Source organism: Elaeis guineensis, chromosome 9 (genome assembly GCF_000442705.2).
Source record: "Elaeis guineensis isolate ETL-2024a chromosome 9, EG11, whole genome shotgun sequence".
Classification (NCBI taxonomy): Eukaryota; Viridiplantae; Streptophyta; class Magnoliopsida; order Arecales; family Arecaceae; genus Elaeis; species Elaeis guineensis.
Window position 1 is genome coordinate 12,769,325 of NC_026001.2, and position 22,387 is coordinate 12,791,711.

Consider the following 22,387-nt stretch of genomic DNA (forward strand, 5'->3'; position numbering starts at 1 on the left):
CATCTCTCTCTGTGTGTCTCTGTCTGTCTGTCTGTCTGTCTCTGTCTGTGTGTCTTTGTAATCCATAAACACCTTGCTCTGCTGTAAATTGTGTGATTCCTCCATGCTTGCACCTAGAGAGGCAAATGCTGGTTGAAATGCAGGAAGTGAGGATTTCTTCCCAGCATTACTTCTCCTTCAATAACAAGAAAATTAGTGTGCTAAGAAATTGACAACAGCTTTCAATGTTCAATCTCATATCATCTTTTTGTTATCCACCTTCTAAAAACCAGAGTATCTCTTCTTATTCATTATTTCATATATCCATCATCAATTCTATTTTATCATTTTTTTTTCTCACTGTCTTTAATTTTATGCAACTCCTACATCTATTTTAATATATTAAATTTTCTATATCTAGTTAATTTTATCATCAATCTTTCTCAACACTTTTTACTTCTGCTGCTCTCAATTTACTTTAAGAAACTTCTTTATTTACAGTTATTGATGATTAGCAAAAACATAACAAGTTCTAGGCATGGAACAGCAAGAAAATTAGCATGCTAGAAAATTGATGACAACTTTCAATGTACAATCTCATATCGCTGGTAAATAATTACAATTCTCCTACAAATATCTTGATTTGTTATCTGACTAGAAATCTTCAGCTGAATCTGCCCAAGAAGCTCTGCAGCTGCAATTACTTGAATCAGTGGATACTGATAGAAGTGTATAATCTCAACTGGCTGTTTCAGTTAATCAGAATTTTCAGTCACTGGACAATGTAAACCACCTGAAACTGCATCTCGAGGCTCTAGAAAAAATGGTGCACCTCTTGGTGTACTTCCATTATATAAAGATCATAGGTTTCTATGGCCAAAATTACTTCGATGCATGTCGCACCATCTGTAGATGATAAAATCTTTGCAGTAAAAGATTTTGTCCATCCAATTCCAGAAGAAGCAGAAGACAACATATGCATGTAGAAGAAACAAACGTACAAATCCATGTCACACAATGTTTTGACTTGATACGAAATAATACAAATTGCAATGCTTAAGGGCCCTGTCAAGTAATCCACCATATCAAAACCATACTTTCAACTGCAAAAATTCTGTCACTGGATATCAAAAATCATGGAATAAGTTAAGAAATTGGCAGGTGTCATCAACAAATGCAACTACAATGAGACAAATAATCTCAAGGGAGGAAGGGTTTGATGGATTTGAACATTTGGTAGCATGCGGTAGTGAGAAACATTAACATCTCACTGGTGAGAATTGTAATAACCCAGATTTAAAAAAAAAAAAACAGAGGATATCGGGAGGAAGAAGACTCCCGTTGAAAGTCTTCTTCCCACCGTGAAAAAGAGTGGGGAATCCGAGTAAAAAATGGATTCCTCCTCTATAAAACCCCTTTCCCCTCCCTTTAGGTCTTTATCACGGGATTTTGAGAGATTATTAAGAGTTTAGAGGGATTTTTCCAAGATTTTTGCTGCGAGTTGTTTGAACAGGAAGAAAAGGGGTTCGCCGGAGCTCTTCTCAACCGCCGGAGTAAGGTAAGCCCCTCCCCTTCTTCCTCTCCCTCTCTCCTTTCTCCCCTGGCCCAAAGCCTCGTCGCCGGCCACCGTCTTCGCCGGAAAATCCATGAACAAGAAATTTCCTATTTTTCGATCTCTTTTTGTTTCTCTCCGGCCGAACCTTGCCGCCGGCCGTCCGCTGCTGGTCACTGTCGGCCGAACCCCATCGTCGGTCGCTGCCGAATCTCCGACCAAGCCACCGGAGCCCGAGCCACCGAGGGGGAGACCTCACGGTCTTCCCCTGTTTCAGCCAAGGGAGGCCGCGGGAAAAGGAAAGAAGAAGAAAGAAGAAGAAGAAAAGAAAAGAAAAGAAAAAGGAAAAAGAAAAGAAAAAGAAAAAAAGAAAAAGAAAAAGAAAAAGGAAAAAAAAAAGAAAAAGAGAAAGAGAAAAATAAAATAAAATAAAATAAGAAGAAGAAGAAGAGAGAAAATTTTCTCTCTCTCCTCTTTCTACCTTCTCTCTCCAGTTTCTCTCTCTAGATTCTCTCCTTATTTTCTCTCTCTAGACTTTTTCTCTCTCTTTATGAATTTTGTCTCTCTAGAGTCTCTCTCTCTCTCTGATTTCATCATAGACCCTAGGATAAATTTGAAATAAAAATAAGATGATCCGAGACTGCTCCAAAATTCATGCGATAGATCTGATCCCAGTTCGATCCTATTCGAAATTTGTAACACTTGATTCATATTGAGTCATCCTGATAGGACCTCTGATGATCTCGATTATGAGTGCCTCATCGGAAGGATGTGAATATTTCTCTCTCTACTTTCTCTCTCTAGAATTTTCTCTCTCTTCATGAATTTTCTCTCTCTAGAAGTCTTATGGATCAGTGGAGGATCTAGATACTTAGATAAATCCTAATTTTGATTAATCCTAAGAGAGATCCTCAATCTGTGTTATTAGGATCGATTATCGGTAATTTTCTCCATATATGATTTTTATACTTGATCAGGGTTATGAAGAGATGATTGTTTGCAAATGATATCGAGTGAAATATTTTGTTAAAGAATTCATAAATCAAAGAAGAACATTGATTTTTGTGCTTGGATCAGTCACCGGTAAAGGTAAGAATCCCTGTACATGATCATCATTATATATGTTATTTTACCGTTGGTTTTATTTCATTGATTTTGCAACGTTGGATTTGAGATCGATGAATTTGTTATATCTGAGACACTGTTATTTATTTATATGATTTTGAGTATGAGTATGTTATATCAATACATATGTATCAGCGATTGATGGCATGATTATATGGGTATGACATATTTATTACATTGCAAAATTTGAATTGATTAATGAAGTCAAATATTATAATTTCATGAAAATGAGAAGAAAGAGAAATATGGTTTAGACTGGCCTTGTCATGTGGAATAGCTTGCCAGGAGCTTATGCCTGGGACAGCCCCCACAGGCTTATGTGTGGAAGAATAATATGATCCGAGAAAGATCATGAAGAATCTGATCCGAGAAAGATCATGAATGATTTGATCCGAGAAAGATCATGGCCACTTTGATCCGAGAAAGATCATGAATATTTCGATCCGAGGAAGATCACAGAAATCGATCCGAATAAAAGATCGTCGCATGATCCTGATAGTCCAAAGCCAAAGCCAAAGTCAAAGCTAAAGCTAAAGCTAAAGCCAAAAAGAAAGGATTAAAGATGATGTGATAATAGAAGAAAATAGAAAGATAAGACATGAAACAATCGTTGAATAAAATTATTTCACTTATTTAACATATGATGATGCATCTCTTTTGATAAAATAGATAATCTATAAATATTTGCAGTATTCTGGACAGTGAACATCGACTTTTACGTGTTATTGCCTATCATTATTTTCAGATTATATTATTATATTGGTGTGATATGAGAATTCTTATTGGGCTGTAAAGCTCACACCCCTTCATTTTCTTTTTCTTCTCAGAGTTACAAGATGTCCATGGTTGGCTATGGTATGGATTTGTGAGTGAGCGGATGCATAGATAGAGTACCGTTGATACCTGATCAGAGGATTGAAGGAATGTTAATTGTAATTATGCAAGTTTTATGAATTATTATTGAAATAAATTATTATGGTTGATAAGGTTGTAATGATTTAAGTTGGCCTTGCATATTCTTTAGGGCTTGCTCTAAGAAGTGTGCGGCCATCACGTATCCGACCCGGGTGTTGGATTCAGGGCGTGACAGAATGGTATCAGAGCTCAGGTTATGATCATTAAGGATTATAATATAAGTGATTTAAATATTACAGAGTAATAATAGAGCTTAGGTTATGATCATTGGAGATTACGATATAAATAATTAGGATGTGATGGAATAATATCAGAGCTTAGGATATGATCATTAGGGATTATGATATACGTGATAGGATATGATGGAATAATATCAGAGCTTAGGATATGATCATTAAGGATTTGATATACATGATAGGATATGATGGAATAATATCAGAGCTTAGGTTTAAGATCACTAAGATTATGAAGTGATATTAAAACTTTATGTAAAGATCAGTAGGATGTGACGGAGTGGCATCTGAGCTTAGAGGTTAGGTTACGTTTATTTGGAGACAATGATACAAGTGATTAGGATATGACAGAACAGTACTAGAGCCGAAGTCTAAGGTCACTAGGGATTGTCATATAAGTGATATCAAAACTTTGAGATTATAATCAATAGAGTATGATAGATAATATTAGAGTCTGAGGTTATAATCATTAAGGATGTGATAGAATGATATTACAATTTAGGTCATGATCATTAGAGAATATGATTTAAGCGGTATTTAAGCTTAAGATTATAATTATTTAAAATTATGATTTTAGTGATATTTAAACTTAGGTTATGATCATAAGGAACATGATAGAGAAGATTCAATATTTAGATTTCGAATCAATAAATATTAAGATGAAATTTATGCATAAGTGGCATATGATATCAATAATAGAATTGACGAGTTATATCTTAGATTTCAATTAGTAAGATTGACCTAAGTATGAAAGAGTTGATCTTGAAATGAAGTGGGAGGTATTGATAAGTTATGTTGAGTATACTAGAGGATTTTGGAATGTAAAATTTATATGATTGAAGATCATGATAATTTTTTTAATTTCGATGATAATTATCTGAGCATTATGAATTTAGACTTATCAAAGAAAGTTAATTAGGGTATGGTCTAAGAAGAAATTACATCATATGAGAGAGAAATATTTTTGAACACTGAACCTATAAGAGGTCATATATGAAACCCAATCTTAGATGAAAAAAAAAAAAAAATATATATATATATATATATATATATATATATAACTTAAATTTTATTATGAGAATATGAGATACACATCTTGGTGAAATTTTTGGTTACTCAAAATATCATATTCTGAATATGATTCCTTGATCTTTCAAGTTGCATTGAATTTTAAGTCAATAGTTTATTTTTCTAAGTGGATCAAAAGTATTTTGATATTGTTGTTAAATTAAAGAAGAAAATTTATTTTGTCAAAATATGATATACAGGTTATGATGAAATCCTTAATAATTCGTATTACTATCTTTGGATTAGATTTTTTTAAATTTTTTTTTGTGATTATTGAAGATGGTGAAGTGTATTAATTATTCAAGTCAAAGTTTAGATATATTTTTTAAATTGAACTAAGACATCTTGCTAGTATTAAATTTTGAATGACTTATACAAGGGACAAGATTTTGTATGGATTTATCGATTAATATTAAGGGTTGTGATGAAGAGAGCTTTATAAGAAATAATCAAGTTGACTCTACTTAAGGATGTTGGCTTGAATTCTGCTAGTTTGTCAAGTTAGAATTAATTCTTTTAAAAAAAAGGAAGATTGATTTAGGAATTATCTAAATGATTATAAGGTAAATCTAAGGTTAACTCCAATTGATTCTAGATATGTTGGATTCTTGAAGAGTGATGAAACTTATATAATAATTTCAAACATAGAAAGTGGATCAAGATTTAATATGCTATACCCGAAGGTAGTAAAGATAAAGAAACTTAAAATTTTGCCCTAAGTCTTATATGAAATTTGAAGGTTAGATCTATTCTGGATTGATCTAACATATAAGGATATTTTATCTTTGATAGACTTATATAATTTGGTAAGTTGAGATCTGAGTGCGCAGCAAAAGTATGGTGGGTTAAATTGATTAGAAATATTAATTCTTGATTCCGAAGATATTATGGAATACATTAGTTGCAAATAAGGAAGGATTTTATTGATAATGAAATGATGCTATAAATTTTGATCTAATCTGATCATAATCGGATAATTTTTGTTAGTAGGTTGTTTCATTGTAGATAATGCCAAAAAATTTTAGACATCTCAAGTTACAGCTTGATAGTTCTGGTATTAGTTCAAACTTAGAATGTCCTGATATAGATCTCATATTTTTTTAAAAATTAAATATTGTTACTCGAACGATATAATCTAATTTCGAGGATGATATTATTTTAAGGAGGGAAGAATGTAATAACCCAGATTTAAAAAAAAAAAAAAACTGAGGATATCGGGAGGAAGAAGACTCCCGTTGAGAGTCTTCTTCCCACCGTGAAAAGGAGTGAGAAATCCGAGTAAAAAACGGATTCCTCCTCTATAAAACCCCCTTTCCCCTCCCTTTAGGTCTTTATCACGGGATTTTGAGAGATTATTAAGAGTTTAGAGGGATTTTTCCAAGATTTTTGCTGTGAGTTGTTTGAACAGGAAGAAAAGGGGTTCGCCGGAGCTCTTCTCAACCGCCGGAGCAAGGTAAGCCCCTCCCCTTCTTCCTCTCCCTCTCCCCTTTCTCCCCTAGCCCAAAGCCTCGCCGTCGGCCACCGTCTTCGCCGGAAAATCCATGAACAAGAAATCTCCTGTTTTCCGATCTCTTTTTGTTTCTCCCCGGCCGAACCTTGCCGCCGGCCGTCCGCTGCTGGCCACTACCGGCCGAACCCCATCGCCGGTCGCTGCCGAATCTCCGGCCAAGCCACTGGAGCCCGAGCCACCGAGGGGGGGACCTCACGGTCTTCCCCTATTTCAGCCAAGGGAGGCCGCAGGAAAAGGAAAGAAGAAGAAAGAAGAAGAAGAAAAGAAAAGAAAAGAAAAAGGAAAAAGAAAAGAAAAAGAAAAAAAAAAAGAAAAAGAAAAAAAAAAGAAAAAAAAAAGAAAAAGAGAAAGAGAAAGAGAAAAATAAAATAAAATAAAATAAGAAGAAGAAGAGAGAAAATTTTCTCTCTCTCCTCTTTCTACCTTCTCTCTCCAGTTTCTCTCTCTAGATTCTCTCCTTATTTTCTCTCTCTAGACTTTTTCTCTCTCTTTATGAATTTTGTCTCTCTAGAGTCTTTCTCTCTCTCTGATTTCATCATAGACCCTAGGATAAATTTGAAATAAAAATAAGATGATCCGAGACTGCTCCAAAATTCGTGCGATAGATCTGATCCCAGTTCGATCCTATTCGAAATTTGTAACACTTGATTCATATTGAGTCATCCTGATAGGACCTCTGATGATCTCGATCATGAGTGCCTCATCGGAAGGATGCGAATATTTCTCTCTCTACTTTCTCTCTCTAGAATTTTCTCTCTCTTCATGGATTTTCTCTCTCTAGAAGTCTTATGGATCAATGGAGGATCTAGATACTTAGATAAATCCTAATTTTGATTAATCCTAAGAGAGGTCCTCAATCTGTGTTATTAGGATCGATTATCGGTAATTTTCTCCATATATGATCTTTATACTTGATCAGGGTTATGAAGAGATGATTGTTTGCAAATGATATCGAGTGGAATATTTTGTTAAAGAATTCATAAATCAAAGAAGAACATTGATTTTTGTGCTTGGATCAGTCACCGGTAAAGGTAAGAATCTCTGTACATGATCATCATTATATATGTTATTTTACCGTTGGTTTTATTTCATTGATTTTGCAACGTTGGATTTGAGATCGATGAATTTGTTATATCTGAGACACTGTTATTTATTTATATGATTTTGAGTATGAGTATGTTATATCAATACATATGTATCAGCGATTGATGGCATGATTATATGGGTATGACATATTTATTACATTGCAAAATTTGAATTGATTAATGAAGTCAAATATTATAATTTAATGAAAATGAGAAGAAAGAGAAATATGGTTTGGACTGGCCTTGTCATGTAGAATAGCTTGCCAGGAGCTTATGCCTGGGACAGCCCCCACAGGCTTATGTGTGGAAGAATAATATGATCCGAGAAAGATCATGAAGAATCTGATCCGAGAAAGATCATGAATGATTTGATCCGAGAAAGATCATGGCCACTTTGATCCGAGAAAGATCATGAATATTTCGATCCGAGGAAGATCACAGAAATCGATCCGAATAAAAGATCGTCGCATGATCCTGGTAGTCCAAAGCCAAAGCCAAAGCCAAAGCTAAAGCTAAAGCCAAAAAAAAAGGATTAAAGATGATGTGATAATAGAAGAAAATAGAAAGATAAGACATGAAACAATCGTTGAATAAAATTGTTTCACTTATTTAACATATGATGATGCATCTCTTTTGATAAAACAGATAATCTATAAATATTTGCAGTATTCTGAACAGTGAACATCGACTTTTACGTATTATTGCCTATCATTATTTTCAGATTATATTATTATATTGGTGTGATATGAGAATTCTTACTGGGCTGTAAAGCTCACACCCCTTCATTTTCTTTTTCTTCTCAGAGTTACAAGATGTCCATGGTTGGCTATGGTATGGATTTGTGAGTGAGCGGATGCATAGATAGAGTACCGTTGATACCTGATCAGAGGATTGAAGGAATGTTAATTGTAATTATGCAAGTTTTATGAATTATTGTTGAAATAAATTATTATGGTTGATAAGGTTGTAATGATTTAAGTTGGCCTTGCATATTCTTTAGGGCTTGCTCTAAGGAGTGTGCGGCCATCACGTATCCGATCCGGATGTTGGGTTCGGGACGTGACAAGAATACAGTGATAACCATCTTGTTCTAGCAAATCTATATGAATAACAATACGAAAGGATTGTTAAAGAACAGATACTACTGTCATAGATATCAAACAAATGGTGCAATATATGCCACTAGGCTGGCAAGATGCATACTGAAATAGGTTTGTGTCAGTACATAGCACACCATATCAGCCAACTCCACAGCATTCCACAGTGATGCACTGCATAAAGATATCAAGCAACACGGATGGTACATGGTCACACTGCACACAAGAATAATTGATCTAGCCAAAGTTAAATAATTCAATTCAGGTAAGTTAGCTTCGTTTCCCTTTATTCTCTCAAAGTTTCTCATCTTTTTCCTTTTCATTTTTTGGGGTTTAGATGTCATATATATGCAACACAAAAGCAACATTGGGGTAATCACGATATGAATACAACCAAAAACATATCAGAAAATAAAACATCATGAAACGATATAGAGGTGCCCTATGCGTCGGACCACAAAATCCCATCTAAATACTTCACAATAAAAGAGGCAATTTGGTTAACATACTATTCACATCCTGATAAACACGTCGGTTGTCCAAAAAGGAGTATTTTGAGCATGGAATTAGTCATAGTATGGGTAGTGGGAAGAGGCATGTTTACCTCTATTTAGTTATAATAACACAATTATTCAATTTATTCAAGATTATTTTTGAATTTCTTTGGTCGAATAATTCTTCATGTAAATTTTGTCAAAAAATATTGTTCAGCAATTAAGGTTTTGATTCTAAAGTATCGATTTTTTTTAAGTTAAATCTTTTTGGATTCTAGAGGTTGTATGTATGAATTATAAGTAGCGAAATGTGTGGAGAACAAATTATTCATGGTATATGTTGCTATTAGTAGTAAAGTTATCTTGTTTCCGTACTCCAAACTATTGAAAAAAGCATATTTATTATGTATCATGTGTTTGTTATATGTAAATTCTATATTTAGACAAACCAAAAAGTGTGGAAATATGTTTCATTTTTTTATGTTCTAAATTTTCAACACTTCATAGTAAATCAAGTTCTTTTCTAGCTTTTGATTAATTCTTCCCATCATCTTATTAAATTGTATTCAGATCCTTAACTAGTGACCACCCCCAAATACAGCGCTACCTTGCAAAAACAAATAAAAATAGAATTAGTAATATATGCTAGTCTTCAATGGACAAAGCATATATCTTTTAGTGTTTTGGTTGATTGATACTCATAAGCATATCTTGGGTGCAAATGCGCATATTAATTCCACAAATGTTGGACATCATCCCACTCATATATAGATAATAATCATTAAAAATTGAGTTTATATTGAGATGATTTAAACATTTTCTATCACTATTTTTTGAAAAAAGCACATTATATTTTGTTTGTTCTTCTTATTGAGCACCTCAAATATCCATATTCTTTGTCTGAAGGATGGGAAGCAGAAAAGGAATGTTAAGAAAAATAATAAATGCACTTGCTCATACATACCAGGACTTGGAAAATAAATTCTACGACATCCCATTTATAAATAGGGTCATAATGCTCATTGATTACACCTTTCTCTTAAAATTAGTCACTTGCAAACTATAATTGTATCCAAAACTAGACAAAGAGTTGGAAAGAATAGATGGATGAATAGGAGTTGGAAAGAATATAAAACTAGTGATAGGTCAATGTATTGGGCTTAGGTTGTATCTTTCGCATAAAAAAATCATTGATCTTTTATTGTGACATCAACCATTAGATTGCACATTGCACATCTTTCAAAGCATGATATGATCTATGTTGTGGATGGAAGGAAAAGATTGAAATGCTTTGAAAGTTGTGCAATGCTTGATCTAACAATTAACATCACAAAAAAAGATCAATCATTCTTTCATATGAAAGATACAATCCGAACCTCAATTTATTTGTTCATCCTAACACATCAAGACTATAAATATCTAGACCTTAAAGAAATTTCTTTGATATTAAAATTATTTGGGAGTGAAGAAGATTAAGATATAAGTAAAAAGTTTGTCATACAACCATAATTTACTTCCTCATTTCTTTTACGATATTTTTAATTGTTGTTAGGAAAATACTTTTTTCTTGTTTTTAGAAAATTATGTTATAAGTCAAAGAAAATGAATGTCACAAACATATATGTCTACTCTAATTGGGAAGATAAATATATGTAAAAACAAGGAAGGAAATATATGTCAATTTAGAAATTGTACAATGAAACAAAACATACTCTAGATACTTCTTGGTATGTAATGCACTTACTAGTTACTCAAAACACCAAGTGAACCAAGACTCGCTATTGTTAAATGTTTTATCCTTTCCTAATTTGTGGGAGTGGCGTGATTGATTTCAAAGAAGTGCTTTCAACATTTTGACTCACTAATGAAATCATATTTTAGTTTTATTTAATGAACTACAAGAACAAGACAATTTGGCATGGAGTAATTCTTGGCAAAGCTTGTAATTCTATGGCAAATTTCATTGTGTTGTAGGACATCTACTTCTCACTAGGCCTCAAGAATCTTTTGTTTTCTTGTTTTAGAGCAAGTCTTTGTACTTGCTTAATCTAAGAAATGGGACTTTTCATCCTCAGCTTGGTAGTCCAATCCAAACTTCTTGGATCATACCATATTGTTTTGCTCATTTTAGATCCTTTTAGGTTTGGAAGTCTAATTCAAACCGATGGCAATCAATATACTGCAAAATCTTTCTAGCCCACAAACAAAGTGGAGAAGATTAAAACTTTCATGGACATTCCATGTACTATGGCGTGATCTTACATGATTACAATAAAATGAAAATAGAAGGAAAAATTCCTACTACTTGGGGCTTGTTTGAGACATGGACCCAAGTTCATACTTAGAAAATCCTCCAAGTAAATCACTTAAAGTTCAAATTTTAAGTGATAACACCACCTGAAGGTTAACAAAATTCAAGAGTCAAATCCCTAGTCATCGCTTGCAAGCAGGTGTAATAACCATTAAGAATCTTTTTTCTTAGATCCAATCAAATACCTATTACCGAATAGAAATTTGGCATTAAAATTAAATTGAGTAGATGAGTTATTTTTATTTTAAAGTTAGAACTAATCTTTTCTACCGGAAAACAAAACCAAGCTTCTCACCGTGCTATTAAGGTGGGCCCAAGCATGAGTTGAGCTTGAATATCCACCAGAAAATTATACTTTATGCTATGTGTGGTTCATGTGGTCATGAGATAATCAACTTGTTCTTTCAATAATACATCACAATGAGTATTAGAAAAATAAGATTCATAGAAACGAATGGTTGTGATCGGTCATGTGCACCATTCTGTGATGAGTTATAATTTCTCCTCTAACCTGCATTTGTTTTTATATTTTTTAATAGACACCACTTAACTAAACCCAACGGTTCAAAGGCCAGATCACCCGGCTCTCTCTTTCTAAAGCCAACGGCCCGTCAATCTCTCCGCCCTTCTCTCCTTTTTACAAACGGCGTTGCGGTTGGCTTCCGTGTAAGACGGCGAGCGCGGCCGGTCCAGGGTCAACTCGAACCCGGTTCAGATCCGAGAAGCCGGCCATCACCCGGCCCGTTTGCGCCCCCCTACCTCCTCGCATCCGTCACCGATCTTTGCGATTGCGGCTTCTTCGGATCTTCCTCCCCAAGTCCCAGCCGCGGAGTAGAAGAGGCCTCCTCCTCCAAGGTTAGATTGTTCCCTATTTATGTATAAAATTTTACTCATCAATCTATGTTTTGGGTTTCGAGACTCTTAACAAGCGTTTATTTTATTTAATTTTTACTCCTTGTGGTGGATGTTGCTGTGTTAGGGATTTTAGGGCTTTTCAAAATTTCTTAGAGCATCGAGGTCGTTGTTTAGAATCAAGAACACCAATTTAGAATCGAGGATGGAGTTGAGGGTTTCGGGCCTTCAACCATCCCTTTTGAAAAAATTGGGAGATTCTAAAGGTTTAATAAGTTACGGTGGTGTTTTAGCGTTTGAAAATTCCCTCTTTTTTTTTTTTTTGAACTTTTTAAATTTTTGAAGCGATGGTTCCATGCTCCTGTTAAAATCGAGTGTGTTTTTATTAATTAACTTCGAATCCGTAGTGGATTCTATGAATACTCACGAAATTTCATTAGAAGTTGACATATTTCCTTTCCCCCTTTTCTTTGGCCAGATATTGTTAGTCAAGAATTCAAATCTCGATACTAATTGAAAATTTGCGTGACATGGCTCCTGCCCAAGCATTAGTTGGTATTGATGAAGAAAGAAAACCTGATATTGTTGTTAAATCTGAAGCGGAGGAGGCAAATGGAGAAAAAGTGATGATGAGTGAGGCAACGGGCTTGGTGTGCATGAATAACTTTGAAGACAATGGATTCTATGCTGAGTCATCGTGTATCCTGAAAAAGGTGGATGATGGCATGGATCAGGAAGTCGAAATTCTTGATTGTGATGATGGTTTTGCCATTGAGAAGGTTAAAGCGGAAGACCCTGATGCCACGGATTACTCGAGCTCATTTGGGGGCACAATCGCGGGGTCTGATAATGAGTCAAAGCTTAACCAGAGTGATGTTGAAGTGGACTCTGGGTTTGGGGTTATGAATGGTGATCCTGCTGTTTTTGATGGGTTTAACAGAGTTTTTAAGTAAGCTTCTTATTTGACAGATATATGTTTCTTTTTGTTGAAGCTATGTGATTTGTGTTTTTATGTTATTAAGTTCAAGTCCTTCATGATTTCTTGTGCTAATTGCACTATGTTTTGTCCCCATACCCGGTAGAATTTATCATTATCAGAAATACACGAGGAAGTGGTCACTTAGTATATTCAGCATATTTCTTTTTAATTGGAGAAAAATGAAATATTGAATCCATATTGCTTGTCTTAATTTTGTTCTGTTACTCTTTCATATGTTTCATATAATAAGTTACGGTAGTTATTGCAAACTTGATTTGTACCATTTTGAAGCAAACTTGTATACTATGCTGTCTTTTTTTACCTGTCTATTGTTGTCCTCCATATTTTTCTAATGAATTACTTTATTAGATGAGTCAATTAATTCATTTCACTATGCCGTATACTCTAACTGGTTTCATATTCAGTCCTTCAAAACTCTTGATGTTTAAGCTTTCTTTCTTATGATTGTATACAGAGGTTAAAGAAAGTCTGCATTACCCATATCCTTTGATGTAGCTTGATGTACTAACGTCCAGCACTAACACGGGCATTCATTTGGCATTCAGTGATGCCTCTAGAAGAAGAAGTTTTTAGATGCTGAAAGGTCCTGATGCTTAGAAAAGCACCTTCATCTGACAAATGATCCCATGCCCATGTAACCTAAAAGAAAGTATGGAATAGAGGAGTAAACTGTGTTATATATATGTGGATGATACAGGTTTAAGTTCATGTAAAAATTATAAGAATGTATGAGTCATTTGGATGGAATGTCTCTTTGACACAAGTAAATTCCTAGATTCTGCCACAAGTATAGTGTGGATCCTCATGAAAGCTTGCCACAAAGATGAACATGACTAATTTGTGGGAGTCCCTTGACTGAAAATGTGAACAATTTCATGCTGGTCTAACAAACTCGGAGAATTCCAAGTTGCTACATAACTTTTCTCAAGCAAAACAACATTGAAGCTTGGTATGTCATGTGATAGCATGAACTAGATTGAGTAAAATATGGCTCACACTATGATTGTCCTGATTCAAAAACCAGGTGAACTATGCAGTAGTGGCAGTTTAAGCTCATGCAACCATCTAGTTACCCTCCAAATTCGCTTAAAATTGGAAAGAGTCTAGATGAAGGAGGAACATGATAACTTTTGATTGTTTCTGAAGGAGTGAGAAATGGTTTGTTGCTTAGTGTTTTCAAATCTGGTACCACAGCATTATGTGCACTACTAGATATGCTTGGCGCAAGCCAACACATATGAGGCAGATGTTTCATAAGAGTTTACAATTTCTTGGATGATTAAAGTCAACACTTTTGAAGGGATGACATGTCATTGACATATTTCTCTTTTTCCCCTTCAGTTACATATGATGGAAACCACATCAATTAAAATTTATCTATTTATTTTTATTTGTTCAAGAAAGGGTGAAGAAGTCTTTTTTTACATCTAGAATTCATAATTGATTGTCCTAATTGAACCCTGCATGAAAATGGTGGTTCCAATATTTTCCTGTTAATCATAGTTCAACCTGTTTCAGACTTTGTTGATTTAGAACTAAAATAAAAATTATCACTTGTCTACACCTCCTTATTTTCTCAATGAAATAGAGGAATCTATTTGGTTGAGGTTTTCCTTGGTTGTGGTTTCCAACTAATTTAAGAAAGATGCTCCAAAAATGAATGTTAGGACATGTGGTTGTTTTGGAAAGAGTATTATGATCAGGTAGCAAGCTTTATATGGCACTCACTTTACTATATCTTGATCTGTTATTTTACATTCTGACCCTCAAGGCTGAGTAGTAGTAATTAAAGATTGTGTCATGTGTCTTATCATCTTATATGCTTTTATAAATTCAGCAAATAACTTTACAGGAAGAAAAAGGTAACTGCTCATTGGAGAAAATTCATCAGCCCTCTAATGTGGAGGTGCCAGTGGTTAGAATTACAGATGAAGGAACTGCAGTCGCAATCATTAAAATATGATAAAGAACTTGCAGCATACAAGCATGAAAAAGAGTTGCAGATGAAAATGGTTGAATTGGACGGTTCTGTATCTAGATCAGTGCCTCTGACTAGTAGAAGTCCCAAAAAACAAATTATGAAGAGGAGAAAAAGAAAAAGAAATGAAGATATAGCTGATATATCATCATATATGTCAAACCACCATATATTCTCCTATTATGGTAATATATCTTATTTATAAGCATAATTTGCCTTGCTTCTTTTTATGCATAGATTTTATCATTGGTAACTCCTCTTTAAATCTTCTGCAGAAAACAAGAAAACTGAAACAGATGGTCACTCAGTTGATGATGATTGTGGCGAACAAGGTAAGGATGATTGCTGTGCCTTAAGGTATAAAGTTATGATCTGCTGTAGTTATTATATTTTTAGAACATAGAAGTGAAACTATACTATTTTTTTGCCTGTGTAATTCACTAAATGGGAGTTTTATTGCTCATCTATTACTGTGGAAGTTTTCTTATTGGGGCATATAACACCCATTCCTGTTAATTGTTAATCATGTTATTTTAATTTTTTAAATAATTTTTGGTTGGTTCAATCAAGCATAAATCAGTGGTAAAGTGACAAAGACATGCTTAGGCAAGATCTGCATCTTCCGGTTCTTATGTTGGTTTCTTATTGGATCCCAACACACAAGATTGAGTGGGATATTGTGTTTCTATAAGTCCCAGCAGAGAAAATTTTGATGTTCAAGTAATTTGCCTAATCATTATGGTGTAAAAAGGCAAAGATATTTTATGCAATAACACCCCATTTTATGATCTTAGTTGAACCACCGTAGATTTTAAGGTTTAATATGATCTCGAGAACATCGAACTTTGATCTTTAAATAATTGTCTGTTTCTTTAAAGGTACTTTAGCCACCCTCCCAGTGCCAGTTGGTAAAGGTGGAGAGTTGATCTCATTTGTCAAGCTTGCTATAAGTTTGTCAAGAGGAGGACGGATCAATGAACTGAAGTGGATAAATAACATAGGCATGTGAATAACCAAATAAAGCCTTAGAGGGTGTTTTGTATGGAGTGATCTGACCAAGATCAAGGGTGATGTGGATAGAGGTGATGAGATTACTGTGTTTGATTGCACTATGGAGATCCTATATAATAGTGATCTCAAATCATCTCCATTCCTCAAATCACCATCCAATCTAGTGATGGAAAATCGATCCTTGAGATAAGGAATCCAAAATCATCCTCGGGCAGTAATCTTGGCCTGAATTTTAAGGACAAAAATACCCCTCATTTTGACGAAAAAAATTGATATATTCCGTTAATATATTGTATTAGTATTATGTATCCAATATTATATTATATTGATATTATATATTATATTTATAATATATATTATATTATAATATAGTATTAATCATATTATTATCATACTATGATTTAATGCTAATTTTAAATTAGAGTGAAAATATCTTATTGTACTTTGTATTTATATAAACAAAGTATATACTATTTACTTCTATTTGCCATATTTTTCCTAACGAAATAAATATTCATAATAATAAATAATATATTATAAGTATAAATAAAAATATCAATTCCACAATAACAATTAATATATTTTCATAGGATTAATAATTTATAGGACTAATGAATATATTTTATAGAATATATTAATTATTAATAATTAATGTATTAATATTTTACTATAATATATTTATATGATTAATAAATATATTTTATGGAATATATGATGGATAGTTTTGGTATTAGATAGTCAATGATCTTTGATTCTCATGGAATACCAAACAGATTATTTATATAAATGTACCTAGGGATCTTTAATTGCTGGATTATGGCCTACCAGATGTAGTGATCTTAGATCATTGGGGATCAGATCACTATTTGATTCGGATCACCAGTGATCTTAGATCACAGTAGTGATCCCATTTGGGTCAGCAAACACTATCTTAATGCCTTATCAAGGATGGTCACGGGTTTGTGTTACAAGCTTCACCCATAGGTGATGAACATCTGAAATATTTTGGACAGAAGATCCTGCGGAAGGACTTACAATTAGTTCTTGTTGATAGAAGATGAAACACCATGAAATAGGATTCATATGGTCCACTGATGTTGGTATTGGACTTGTCTATTATGGCTCCATTCAGTCTTTCTTGTATCTGAATTATGGTAACTATCCACTTGGTAAGTTATGGGATTTCTTTCTGGCGATGATAACTTGAAACTGGTATTTCAGGTGTAATCTGTTTTCAGCCATTGAATAAATACACAAGCTGCTTTGTGAATCAGTCTCCATAGTCTTTAGTGCTGCTGTTTGATTTCTGTATAAACCTAAATAAACTTAATTAAAGTTCACTTTTTCAGCTTTATTCAAGGTTTTCATCCAAGCAACTTTTTAGGGAATTCAACCCTATAATGAGGGATATTTTGGGATTTCAGAAAGACTGCAAAGCACCTTGTTGGTGCTTATTCATCTTTAACCAGGTTGAAACTATCATGGGGGAGGGATTCCACAGTTCTAGTTGGTTAACTAGGAAAAGTACCTTTTTGAATATTCAAAATGTTTGTGTTAAAACTACTTGGAACAAACAGGTTATTTTGGAGAGTTTGTCAGAGCAAGTATCCATGAACCATGTTGGCAATATATATCATTGCTTAGCTAGTTTCTACATTGCTACAGTGCCTAAAATATTAAATCAAAATATTATTACATAAAAAAGACATTTTTGTACAAAAGATTATCTCAAAAAATTTAGTATAGACCAAAGTCTGCAATCTTGGTAGGTACATTACTATTTCAGTATGGTGCAGTGGATATGGTACGGTACATCACGTATCAGGACAGCTCCTGACCAACATTTTTCTCGTTTTTTATCACAATACTGCAAGAAACTAGGGAGGATGGGTTGATGTGGTATGGTACACACACGAGTGCAGGTGGTATCAGTCAGTACAAGCATGCTCTTCATTTCAGAGCCGTACAGACTGGTTTGACTCACATACCGAACTGAATGTTGATGCCATACCAGTAACTTACAATATGATATGGTGTAGTCGGTATGGGTCAGAACAATAAACCTTAGGATAGACTATTTTTACACTAGCAGCCTGAACTAGTCTGTTGCCATTAATATATAGAAGTCATGGTGATCATAACTGTCCAAGAATATTTAAAATGCTAAATAGTCAGATTTATCCTTGTTATCCATCATAAATCAACTTCACAAGCTGTTTCCAGCTTCCAGGACTGCTGCCTGGAGTTATTGAAATGTAATTATGAAGAGCTATTATCTATGTCTGCAGAATGCCACCAGGGAAGACAGGAAAGAACATCTGAATGAAAGTTGCTATTACTCCTAAAAATTGCAATTTCCAGAGAGCTTTTACGATATTAAGCATTCTCAGTTTGGTTTCATTCAAACTTCATCCTGTACATTCCACACTACCTGAATATGCATGTTAGAATCTTTAGCAGACCAAAGGAAACAACAAACTGAGCAAGTATTTTTTCTCTTGGCTTTACTTATCATCAAACATGTAGAATTGTATGGTTAGAATGAATGGACTGAAAAAGCATGCCTTTTTTTGCTCTTTATTGCTTATTATATATATATTTTCTTGTACTGAAATCCACGACTGCAGCAGATGAGAATGTTAGAGGCACCGAGGACAGTGAGTGGTTACTTGGCATCAAGGGTCGTGACAGTTCATTAGAGCAAATTCTTTTGAACATCGAAGCTGTTCAGTCCCGAGTTCTCAAGTTGAAGACTCATCTCAACAAGGTCATGTGCAGATATGCTGCAGAGATCTCTTCGTATCCTCCTAGTTATGCTCAAAGTCATAGTGGTTCTCCTAGAAATAATGATGGATTGCCAGTTGGAGCTATAGGTACTCCACCGCATCATGTATCTGAATATGAGATGGAAGATATGGTAATGCCCGGAAGTGCAGTTTCGAGCTATGGAGATGCTGCTGAAGTGGATATCATTGAAAGCACAGTGGGCCTACTGTCTGCTGCTGATGGCCCTTTGAATCAGCGTCAGATCAGAGACTTGTACAAAGATGTAAGAGTTTATATGCTTACTAATGAGTCTGCATTAATTATTTTTTTAATGGGAAAATACAAATGTTTTTCTGAATAACATGTAAATTAATTTAATGTTAGAGTTATCTAGGTGCCAATCTAGACCAAACCGTTAAAATTTTACTTGTGGACTGACCGATTATAAAGAGGTGAATCTTGGCTAAGTTAATTTGTTGCCATCACCAAAGAAAATATTAGTATTTTTCAATAAATTTAGTTGTTTTAGTTGTTTTTTTACCTTTAAATATCTTCACAATCTCTGGTAATTGTTTAGTGGTACCAGGACCTACTAATTAGAGCTAAGTGGTATCTAAAGTCTTCTTATCTAGTTTTCATGACCCTAGGTGATCAAAATTTTATCATTGGCAACATCTAAATTTCTTTTACTTTAAATATTCTGTACTTTTTTTACTGGTTAAAAAGAGAGAGGGAGGTTGATAAACGATGAGATTAGACAGATATGTAAAACCCATCTGATATTACCAGCAATTCTTGGGAAATGGGATTGTCAGCAAGTTATTTATTTTGAATACTAATTATACCAATTTCTTGTTTTGGTCTGCAGAGTGCTGATGATGTTCTAATAGACAATCAAGCAGCTGAGGAAGAGTTTCAGAATTTTGGGAAGGTCAGTCAGCCAAGAGAAAAACCTGAAGAATTGGTTAAAGAAGAAGCGGAATCCCCTTCTGAGGAGGAGAGCATTGCCCCCAAAGTTTCAAACCCCGGGCCAGGTCCAGAGACAGAAAATGTTGTTATGCCACAACAAACAGCTCTGAAGCCCTGCTACTCAGGAAAACGCAGAGGGCGAAAGCCTAAGAGGAAGCGGCGGGGGGGTTCTATGGCTGCGTTAAATAGTTTGAGGAGTGAGAGGCTTCAGAAACTGAGAATTTCAGGAAGAAAAAGTTAGCCTTTAGATTTCTTTCGGTGTGTTTGGAATTTCAGGTCTTGCTATGAACAGAGTTTTGTCAGTGAACTTGGGTGGGTCCTTTTATTTTCTATGCTGCCCTTGTACTTCATTAAGTGCTAATCTGAGAGCTGATAGCTTTGTAAATTGGTTTGCTCAGGAACAGGATTTAATTGAAAATAATAGAAACTCGGCTTTTGGAGGACAGATTCTGAATTGCAGTTCAATGCAGTTATAGAATACTTACGTTAGTAACACTTACATATTGACAGATTTTTGGTTTCATAGTCATCTGTTTTACAGACAGGGCCAGTGACAGCCCTGTGACCTGATTGGCCAGCCTTAGCAAATCTCTTTAACATGCTTAACCATCTTTTATCATCATTCAGTGAATGTGGATGGTTGGATTTGGTGAGCTTTTTAGGTAGCAACCATTTTGTCCTGTGAAGCTGTAACCCTTAGGAAGCTCATGGGGCTAATGTGAGTTTGGCTTAATTACCTGGGATTACAAGGGGTTGCTTGATTCTTCCAAGGTAAACACAATGCTTTAGTCATCAAAGGATCACTTCCCTTGCAGATTCTTTTAAAGATTATTTTTACTTGTCCAAATTTTAAAATTTAAAGTCCTGTAAAGAGTACTTACTGGGACAAAAATATCTGAGGCTAAGAGTTGGCTTTTGGCATGGAGGCGGCTAAAAAGTTTGACACTAGTTGGATCACACAATGGTTCTATTCTGGATATTGTGGGATCTCCAATCAGAACAGGGCTACCTAATGCCATGATCCCCAGTTTCTCCTTGAGGTCCTCAGATCCCACTCCATGGCCTAAATGAGATTGCCCGGGTTGCAATCAGCTCCAGGCTGGTGGAGATAAATCAAGCTTGAATCCAACATCAATAACAAGCATGAATCCACCAAAACAATGTTCATCAAATCATCCAACATACACAAAATAAACTTTTCAAGTGAGAAAATGGAAAAGAAGAAACGCAATGGAGGCTGACAGCATTAAGCTTAAATTGCAGACTCCTATTAGACATGGCAATGCAGTCTCCACGAACTTAAGATCTTATAAAGCAAACTGGCAAAGGCAATGCATGTTTCAAAATGTAATATATAAGTATAAATTAATAACTATATAAAAGAAAATTAAAATGTAAAATTAAACATAAGAGATTTTTATAAAAGAAAGAAATACAATAGAACATAAACAGATAAAAAATTACGTGAAAGTAAGTATATTAAAATAACAACAAAGATCAAATACCAAAAATTTTAATAGGTCGAATCAATTGTTAGAATAAGCCCAAAAATAACACTAAGAAATAGAGTAGATCTTCTCCTATTCTATTTTCTAATCCTCTCCAATTCAGAATCCTCTTTCCTTGCATCCTAACACAGATTGTTCTGGTGGTTGGAAGACAGAATATGTTCAATGCATCAATGACCAGCTGGCCAACTGTAGGAAGCAACAAAAATATTAAGGTTTCAAAATTGCCAAGATACCCTGATAGCAGATTTCATTTGAAACCATTATCTACCAAGAACGATCTGCTGTTACTGCCCAATTAAGCATTTTATTCCGTTCCGGTGCCAATGCATACATACGATGAGAAGAATCATAATAGTTTACACATTCGATGAAGAGGATCATATTCTCACGGTTGTTTTGATTGCATTGTTGATTGTTATGATTCACTTCTTACAGTGCATGTGCATTCCCAGTTTTAATTCCACCAGCAGTCACCACAAACATGATCATCAGTTTGCCCATAGTCATACAAAAATAAGAGATAATATGTAATAAAATAAAAGAAGAATGTGGTTGCAAGAGATCAGATTCAAGCAAACCACCTGACATCTAAAAATAGAGGTTTGTGGCTTTGAAAATCTTGGATTTGACAAGAATGCCACAAGAAGAGAGAATGCATAAGATTGTTCCTAATATTTAACACAGTTACCAAACTAGAATCCATTGTCAATTATTTGAAAAAATAGCAGCAATTTTCCACCACATAAATTACTAGTACACATGTTTGATGACAGCACCCAATAATTTTTCCAATGGCTGAGTGCATCATTATAATAAAGACAACCACAATATTACATTGATTCTTAATATTATTCCATTGACAGAACATAATGCACATTAAGAGGAAGAAAGCCTGCCTTGCAAAATTGAATCCATGGTATATCTGAGTAAA

The 22,387-nt window shown here is 34.4% G+C and overlaps 1 protein-coding gene and 1 long non-coding RNA gene across 3 annotated transcripts; both read left to right on the plus strand.

Moving 5' to 3' along the window:
- The first annotated feature begins 6,201 nt into the window (after window positions 1-6,201).
- Window positions 6,202-8,425, plus strand: LOC140851525 (uncharacterized). Its single transcript, XR_012134220.1, has 3 exons — window positions 6,202-6,325; window positions 7,302-7,413; window positions 8,271-8,425. It is a non-coding gene; the product is annotated as an uncharacterized lncRNA (long non-coding RNA).
- A 3,604-nt stretch (window positions 8,426-12,029) lies between these two features.
- On the plus strand, window positions 12,030-20,390 carry LOC105051541 (uncharacterized). 2 transcript variants are annotated; one of them, XM_010932037.3, is made up of 6 exons: window positions 12,030-12,224; window positions 12,700-13,170; window positions 15,074-15,384; window positions 15,475-15,531; window positions 18,838-19,259; window positions 19,845-20,390. In XM_010932037.3, exons 2-6 carry the CDS (start codon window positions 12,752-12,754, stop codon window positions 20,184-20,186), a joined length of 1,551 nt encoding a protein of 516 aa, XP_010930339.1. In that variant the 5' UTR covers window positions 12,030-12,224; window positions 12,700-12,751; the 3' UTR covers window positions 20,187-20,390. The 2 variants fall into 2 exon arrangements, with proteins under 2 accessions (XP_010930339.1, XP_010930340.1); XM_010932038.3 differs by having other exon boundaries at window positions 12,034-12,224; window positions 18,841-19,259.
- Window positions 20,391-22,387: the final 1,997 nt, after the last annotated feature.

Bases quoted from the DNA above. Each gene is read 5' to 3' on its own strand.
- LOC105051541 (XM_010932037.3), top strand. From the start codon at position 12,752: ATGGCTCCTGCCCAAGCATTAGTTGGTATTGATGAAGAAAGAAAACCT. The intron at 15,385-15,474 runs GTAATATATCTT...AATCTTCTGCAG, and splicing joins CCATATATTCTCCTATTATG to AAAACAAGAAAACTGAAACA. The intron at 15,532-18,837 runs GTAAGGATGATT...CCACGACTGCAG, and splicing joins TGATGATTGTGGCGAACAAG to CAGATGAGAATGTTAGAGGC.